Source organism: Esox lucius, chromosome 17 (assembly GCF_011004845.1).
Source record: "Esox lucius isolate fEsoLuc1 chromosome 17, fEsoLuc1.pri, whole genome shotgun sequence".
NCBI classification, from domain to species: domain Eukaryota; kingdom Metazoa; phylum Chordata; class Actinopteri; order Esociformes; family Esocidae; genus Esox; species Esox lucius.
Window position 1 is genome coordinate 36,322,240 of NC_047585.1, and position 8,537 is coordinate 36,330,776.

Here is an 8,537-nt window from a genome sequence, read left to right on the forward strand (position 1 = left end):
AAAATATTCTCTTACTATAACAGAGATTCAATGAGAGCAACATTCACATCAATACAAAATATACATCATTCTACTTCCAGCTGATTAAGTAGAGATTAACAAATTGCTCATGTTTATTTTTGCATTGAAAATTAGACTTGCAAGCAGAACCAAACATTTTGGTTCTTTACCACCATCCAGTGGTTGATATAGAACATTATTTTTTTTAATTTATTTTAACAGGTACTGTAAGTATGCTAAGAACACTCTTATTTACAGCGACGACCTGGAATTAGGGTTAACTGTCTAACTCAGGGTCAGAACAACAGGGTCTTTCACCATGTCAGCTTGGTGAATTGAACAAACAACCTTTAGTTTACTGGCCCAATGCTTTTGACCACTAGGCTACAATGCTGCTCCAAAAAATACTTTTCAGACTACTTAAATGTATAACTACTAGATGATGCCCCTAAGTCAATAAAAATAGAATAATTCTAATACAAGAAGCTCTCATAACAAAATAACCAAATGTCATTCAAAATTGTGCAGTTGACATTAAAATGCCTGACAGTTTAGAAGGGCTTGTGACATTGCCACAATATCTGATAGAGTTTCAGCCATATGAAATGGCTTTTTTAGTTTCTGCCTGATTACAACCACCACACTCTCATTCATTCCTTTCACTATGCTCTCATACAGCTTCAGTCCACCATGTCACTATGGCTGGTCCTGTCTAGATGCCCCCTGCCAGCAATGGAGATGTCTCTGAGTGGTTAAAAGAGGGTGTGATGCTGTAGTGTGACGAATCATAAAGGTGAACACTGTGTAGGTCTGCCTCCGCTCGCAGTGTTATTTTCTACACATGGGAGACAAAGCACATGTTAGAATGGGGCTCTTCAGTTTCTGCCATGGAGAGCTATGGGATACATTTTACTGCACCCCAGCTTTAACAGATAGCATGTGGGCCCAGTGATGGAGCCAGTGCGTACAGACGGTGAGGTACCTGGAAATCTCTGATGTAGGTTAGAAAGAAACTGACAAAGGACAGAGCCAGAGACCACTCTGAGATGGTGCTAACAATGTGAGGGATGTAGCCCTGCAACAGAAAAAACTGTTAGCAAACGCATACACACACACACGCACGCGCGCGAACACACGGTTTACACACATGCATGCCCTCACACACAGCTCACCGTCTCTCCGGGTATCCAGTGCAGTTTATGGGCCACGTCCACTCCAGGCAGGCTGCTGTACATGATGACAGACGACACGAACACTGGAGAGGAGATCAAGGAGTACAACACACCCTATAATAAAGCCTTATCTAATCCACGTGGAGCAACATTTGTGGTACACAGGGCCAATGATTAAGGTTTCACAGTTCCTTGCAATTTGTGTTGACATTCTTTTTTCGGCCGGCATCTCTATACTTTGTCCAGCAGGTCAACAGAGACAGTGAGGAAAGAGAGTTTTTGACGAAAAGAGTAGTGGTTAGGGTTAGGGTTCAACCCAATTCTTCAGCAGCAAACGTGCACCAGAGGCAGCCACGCTAGGCCGCACATGTCACTGGCTAATAGCTACGGTAGGCTACGACCAGCATGGATCGTGACTTCATATTTGCTTGTCTGGCTGAAATAACAGGGAGGATACTGCTGATGATGCTGGCGAAGGTCCATCCTCCGATGCAGAGTCGGACCCAGAAGACGCTCTTTGCGTGGATGTGAGGCTGCATGTAAAGAGACAGCACGGCCTGTACCAGGATGTACAGCGCGCCCACACCAAACGTCAGTATCGCCCCCACCAGGTGCATGGAGAACAGAGTGGTTTTCTAGGGATGGGAGCAAGAAAGAAAAAAAGAATGAGAAGTGTATACTTTCAAAAGCCCTTTTCACTTTACCAGTTCACACAAAGTTCTTATACAGATACCATGCCTTTAGCACAAAGAGCAAGCAGCAACATGTGGAAGCAGAGTAAAGCAACAGGCTAGGAAGATGTACTGTATCGCACAGAAGAAATAGGAACAAGACTCACGACGCACACACACGTCAATGTGTACCTGGAAGTTTGCGACGATGCACATGCCAAAGGAGCTGGTCCAACCGAGCACCAGGCCAAGGAGGTTGAGTTTATGGAGTCTGGACTCCTGATCTGTCAAGGCTTGGACCTGCTTGTAGCGTACGTACATGGTTGCTACGCCTACCAAGACACACAAATACACCATCAAAAGACAAACCCAGGCGCACACAATTTCAGACAGATTGTGTGATTCAAAAGAGGAATCTGAGGTTAGAACGGTGTTACCTAAAAATGCTGACACGTCCAGCATGATTCCAAATACACATCGTTCTGGGGCAACTGTCCCTGTGTCACTGTGAAACATTACAAAATGGTAACAGAATGTCAGTCACTTGGTATTGCTAAGTAATGCCATAATACTACGTAATACTTATGAAGAGAAGTTATTGTATGTAAAACAATACAGTGTATTTTTTTATGACGGAATGATGGTGTCTGACCTGATGTATGGCACCAATGGGTCCACATGTCTCAGCACCACAGCCGTGATGTATGCAAAGATGAATGTTGCTGTTGTCCATAATACCAGAGCAACTGGTAGGATACACAGTCCCTGCTGGAACCACCACATATCCTTGGCTGTCTGTCTGTGTGTGTGTGTGTGTGTGTGTGTGTGTGTGTATGTGTGTTTATGTGTCAGTTGACCACTAATGCAGAATGTTAATGCTGGTGTGCTGTCTTCACCTGTGCAGCATGAAATATTGGGTTATGGGGACAAGAAATACACACACACACTTAAATATCTGGGTCACCACCCTGTTCCTTCCTCATTCTAGATAAATGCAGTCTCAAGAGACCACATTCTCAATTCTCAGTTCCTCAGTCTAACTAGTCTTGTTTTCTGTGCAACTTGTCTTATTAATTTCAGCAATTTATGAACTAATACAAATTGTAGATTTCTTCGTTATTCCCCTTTAAGTTCCAGGATTACCAACAGTTGTCAATTCGTCAGTCGGAAGGGGTCTCCTACTCAGTTACTTCTTCGTCGTACAATCAAGTGACTTTAGATGAGGGATCCATAAACGCTAGTTAAATTTGGTTGTACACAATGCGTACATGATATAGTTTAATCAGATAGATCGAAAGTAAACAGGCTACACACCAAAAATACAAATACAAGAGGGAATTCTGACAGAAAGACCCCATACTATAAGTATATGATTTCGTTTAGGACTGTACCTTCAGCGGTTCCTTTGTCACCTCATCACACAACGATTCCCGTCTTTTGGTCTCACAATAGCAAACATTAAAAGCGTGAAATCAGAAAAACAAATTTAGTTGAATTTCTAGCAAGAATTAAACGTACATGATATTGGGCTGTCATGCTTTGAACTTGAATAAGAAACACTACTTCCTGTTAGTATTAGAGAAGAGGTGTGGCCATGAAAAATAGACTTGTTGTGTACGTTATACACTATATGCACTAGACGGGGGTAACGTCATAAAACGTGTATCGTCATCTCCTCTTAACAAACTCTAGTCCGATCTAGTCCTTACGTTATTGGTCTAAATGTCATGACTATCTTGTGGAATTACAAGTATGTATTGTATAGAAATAAGAACATCTTCTAGCAGTAATTGGATTTGCAAAAGCATTATCTTTGTCTCAGATCATTGAAATGTTGAGGGGATTGGAGGGGATGGACTTCGTCGGAAAACGGGCTGTCTTTGTAAGGAATACGACAGTGGCTAAAAGTATCTCTAAACATTTAACATTCAACGAGCCTCATTGTTGTTCGGCCCTTTGATCTGTTAAATCCCCTAAATTTTAAACTTGGTGGGATAGATTTACTTGATTGCGAATGCAACAACCGTTACATTATAACTGTTCGTATTTTAACTGTAACAAGACACATTTTCTGTCTCTTCTACATATAACTTCAATGTCTGTTTAGATCCTTGTCAAATCTATCGCACCAAAAATCTTAGATAATCTTCTGAAAATAAAAGAAAATCTTCCTTTTGAATGATTTTATTCTGGTCTATTTTTTGTTTTGGTAAACCCCTTGTAGATTTTTCTCTCCTTTTCCCTCTTTGTTTCATTTCACTTCCCTTTAGTTTTTTTATGTATTCATGAATTACTGATAATGAATGGGAATGTACGTCTTTAGTGATTACTGTCTTTTTGATATTTTCTGTGATTTAAACATTGTATTGCATGTTTGTGTTGTTATGTTTTGAGCAATAAATGCAAAACAAGAAAAACGTCATTGTTCTGGCCCGGACAGGATATTATTCGATGACAATCACGAAAGAAATTCCGTGAAAACTTTTGATGGAATGTAATACGTTCAATATATAGAAAACCTCTCTAATTTATAATGTGTTTTTCTTTATTATTACTTCTGTTCTAAGTTTTTGGTGTACCTAGTTATGTAAAACCGTTGGTGCAGTTATGTAAAAAAAAAAGTATTATAATAAAAGAATATGGTATTCACGAGAAGGGCGTTTTTCTATCAGGATAACATTAACCAACAATTATGACAATTGTTCCCGCGCCAAATAGGCGCGTTTGAGGTTTCTCGCGCATCGATCTGCCTGTGACAACGGTTGGTGCAGGGCTGGGAAGAAACAGGTTTTAGCCCCATTAACATTCACATTTCTCATACATTTTAACACGTTTGAAGCAAACGACTTTAATAACTTTGATAGCCGGTTTTGTCAGGTACTGTGTTAGCAATGTTTGTTTCACACCTACAGTAATTAACAAAGTTCAGCTAGCGAATTTGTTATTAGAGTTACTGCTGCTAGTTAGCTTTTTTTGTTTTGTTGTCAACCAGCAGAAGATGGCAACTCCTAAGGGACGTGCTCAGAAAGGCAAAGCAAAATGCCTCTCAGGTAAAACCTGTACAGAAGACTTCATTCAGAGTTTCAACCATGAAAACCTGCCAGGTAACGTTTACTGACTGTTGGACAGGTACAGTAGCCTGTAAATAGAATAGCATTGAATGTGTCTGTGCACACTTTAATTTTTCTTTATGACATGTATCTAAGTAGTTACAATAGCCACATTACGTTTTTCCAGTAGTTGAGGCAGAGGCATTGAGAGGAGGGAAACCTCTGTCAGAGCCAGATGATGATGAGGATGATGACATTGACATCACCAAAGGGTAGGCCAAGCATTTGGCGCAGTGACAGTTCATTGACTGAGGTGGAGAGCACATACTATTAGCCTGTCCAAGTTAATGCATGGGTTTATTCTTGTCAGTCCATGAATGTCTTCCTCATCCACAGAAGGGATATGATCACCATGTTGGACAGATTCGGAGGTATTGTGTGTTCCTAAAGAGAATCAGATTTCTATTTCTTTCTGTCTTTAACGTATATATGGATTTTACACTCTGGCCGGATACACTGATTTGTGCTTTTACTGTTTCTCGTCACTGAATTTTAGTTTGCATTTACAGTGAATCTCAAAATTATTAACACCTCCTTGGACTCGATATTAATTTAATTTGGAGTCTGCCACTGATCAGCACAAAAAAGTCCAATAGGGTCAAAGATGGAAATAAAATGAGCCAATTGTTTCGAATATACAAATATCAAACAGAAAATAATTGACTGCATAAGTATTTATGCCCTTTACTATGGCACACGTGCATGAGCTGTGGTGCAACCTATTGGATTTAGAAGTAATGTAATTAGTTGAATGGAGTCCACCTGTGTGTAGTCAAGGTGTTTAACATTATTTAATGTTAAATACACCTGTCTCTAGGAGTCCCAGAGTTGGTTAGTACAGTTCCTGACAAAAACAACATAATGAAGGTAAAAGAACATTCAAAACCTTGTTAAATCACCTTTATAACTGGACTGTTCAAACTGGATTCAAAACTAAAAACCAGCAGATCAGATAGTTCTGTGCCAAAGAGAAGCATTAATTGTCATCTAAGGGGCGTGTACTGTAGGTAAATAAAACAAGTAGAAGAATGACTCCATTGTCTGATGAGACCAAAATATTTTTTGGCCTCAACGCTAAGTGCTATGTTTGGCACCAAACTAACACTGCACATCATCCTGAGAACAACAATTCCTACCATGAATCATGGGGGTGGCATGAAGCTTGTCTGCATCAGGGCCTGGAAAGCTGGTGAAGAAAGAGGGCACAATAGATGCAGAAAAGTACAGTGAAAACCAGTTGAAGACTACAAGTGACCTAGGACTTGAGAGAAGATTCATCTACCAGCTGGACAATGATCCCAAACATACAACCAAAGCCACACTGTAGTGTTCATACTTTTGCAATCAGTTATTTTCTGTTTTATATTTGTAATAAATTTAGAACAATTTGCAGATTTTATTGACTCAGTGGCTAAAACAAGAGGTTTTAAATAAATCCATATTCATTTCATTTTGTTACAATAAAATGTGGAAAAGTCCACAGGGCGGTAAATACATTTGAGAGCCAATGTTTAATTCTCTTTTTTGCTTTACTGCCAGCGGACATAAACAAAGCATTCCAGGCAAAACGCAAACGCTTGGAAATATTCACAAAGTCCTCTGTGAAATCAAGCCATCAGAGGATTGAGCAGTTATGGAAGTTTCAACAAAGAGACAGGTAATTAGACAGGTGTTTTTTTATTTCTGTGTGTGTAAGATTCAGATTTATTCGCCAAGTACATTTACACACAATGGTGCGGCTAGTTGTAGAGAACATACAGGGACAGAATACACAAAGTGTACAGAAATATACACGAGTGGTAAGAATATGAGCTAATGGCTTATAAGCAGTGAGTATATAATATACATTCATTTACAATTAATTTACAAATGTACAGAAGTACAGTTCCAATATATGCAATGCTGTCCAGCTGCTGGGAGATGTTGAGTTTTGATTGCAGTATACTGCCACTATTTACTTAAAGGGGTTCAACAGTTTGATGATGTCACCATTCAAATTGCCAAGCTCTTCCTAAAGCACTGATCTTAAATATTGATCTCACCTTATTCAGGGTAGTGTCTGCACTGCTGTGTTGGCTGAAATAACATTTTCTTTATCTTCAAAATCAATGGTTGGTTAGCACGATGGGCCTTTTTAGATGGATGATCATGTGACTGTTTTGTTAACAGTGGATGTGGCTTGATGTGGTGAGCATAGTCTTAGTTTTTAATAACCGTGGGAGAAATGGCCAAAGGACAGGTGTGTGTTTGTAACCTGAATTTCATGATCTGTTTCACAGGAATAAAGTGAAAGAAGAGTACAGCGTCCAGTTCAACACAGTCTTTAACCAGTGGGACACAGATGTGCAGAAGTCCAGGGATAACGAGGAGAAACTACTGGTATTCCCCTTTTAAATGTCTACAAAATATAAAGCCTATTTCTATGAAATCTTTGTTTTATAACATGTATTAAACTGATGGAACTAATGCATATTTTAGAGCTAAGTGTTTGTGTTCCGGGACATAGAGTATGTTCCAGCACCAACAGAAGATGTTTCAGCACATGAGGGCCTCCCAAAGTCAGAGACTGAAGACTCTGAAGCAGCTGCTAGAGCAGTACATCCAGGTATATTACTTCATAGTTGAGTCTGTAAGGTTGTAGTAGAAAATAATGTTGAGCCGACATTCTCATGACACCTTGTTTCCCTGGACTGTTAGAGTCTTGATTCCATGGAGAAGACCCACGTCAGCCAGCAGAGTGCTGTACAGGATGAGCTGCGCCAGGAGATGGCACTGTTTCAAAAAAAGATCCTCATGGAAACAGTAAGTAATGACAGATTATTTTACTAATTGTTAACATGACAAACGCTTCCATTAGGTGAAGAGTTGCTAAGACAACGTGTTGCCATTTAGAAAAATTTGTTTAAAACAAGCATATAAGCATTAGCATAGTGTTTAGATTACAGATTACATTACACCAGCTCTTTATAATGATTAAGGTTATTCCTCTCCAATCGGTCTTCTCTGGCCTCTTTGAAATGGTTCAAATGTAGTCAACAAGAGACAACTTATTATTTTCTGGGTCACAAAGGAGAGATGAGAGGGATGATATCTAATCAAATGCGAAGGCTAAAATATTCCAGATACTATATGTAACTTAGGTGTGATTTCAACAGACAATACATTTTTGGTTAACAGCAACAGCAAGAGATGGCTACAGTGCGTAAGTCTCTGCAGACAATGCTGATGTAAATTCTTCAGAATGCGGGGAGCTGAGAAGAGTCCACTTCAGCCAGCGACTTGGTGTAAATATCATAATTGGGTTGTCTGTGGTACTTCAAGGATGTGTTCCAGACAGTCCTTAACCAGCCTCAAGTGCTAAACATCTCAAAACCCACATTAACCAGATCCTCTAATCAGCAAAATAGTCATGGGACAGGGCAGATGGTAATTTTGTAATCATCCGGTTTTATAAAATATACTGTGTATGTAACATTGTGTTTCTGTTGTCAACTGCATCATTCAAATTCAACATTTTGTGTTTCAGACTGAATGTGGAGGTTAAAATCCAATTTTCATTTAGAAATTATAATTTGTCTTCATAT

The 8,537-nt window shown here is 39.5% G+C and overlaps 2 protein-coding genes across 2 annotated transcripts; one reads left to right on the plus strand and one right to left on the minus strand.

Annotated features, from left to right (window-relative positions):
• Positions 1 to 81: 81 nt before the first annotated feature.
• dram2b (DNA-damage regulated autophagy modulator 2b) lies at positions 82 to 3,439 on the minus strand. The gene is made up of 8 exons (XM_010880900.5): positions 3,235 to 3,439; positions 2,496 to 2,739; positions 2,281 to 2,348; positions 2,036 to 2,175; positions 1,630 to 1,807; positions 1,173 to 1,255; positions 983 to 1,075; positions 82 to 835 (listed from the first exon to the last, which is right to left on the minus strand). The coding sequence occupies exons 2-8, from the start codon at positions 2,624 to 2,626 to the stop codon at positions 713 to 715; spliced, it is 816 nt and encodes a 271-aa protein (XP_010879202.1). The 5' UTR covers positions 2,627 to 2,739; positions 3,235 to 3,439; the 3' UTR covers positions 82 to 712.
• A 1,156-nt stretch (positions 3,440 to 4,595) lies between these two features.
• On the plus strand, positions 4,596 to 8,377 carry LOC105016823 (synaptonemal complex protein 3). Its single transcript, XM_020055856.2, has 9 exons — positions 4,596 to 4,630; positions 4,836 to 4,947; positions 5,081 to 5,165; positions 5,290 to 5,324; positions 6,493 to 6,610; positions 7,233 to 7,332; positions 7,460 to 7,558; positions 7,651 to 7,755; positions 8,131 to 8,377. Exons 2-9 carry the CDS (start codon positions 4,842 to 4,844, stop codon positions 8,182 to 8,184), a joined length of 702 nt encoding a protein of 233 aa, XP_019911415.1. The 5' UTR covers positions 4,596 to 4,630; positions 4,836 to 4,841; the 3' UTR covers positions 8,185 to 8,377.
• Positions 8,378 to 8,537: the final 160 nt, after the last annotated feature.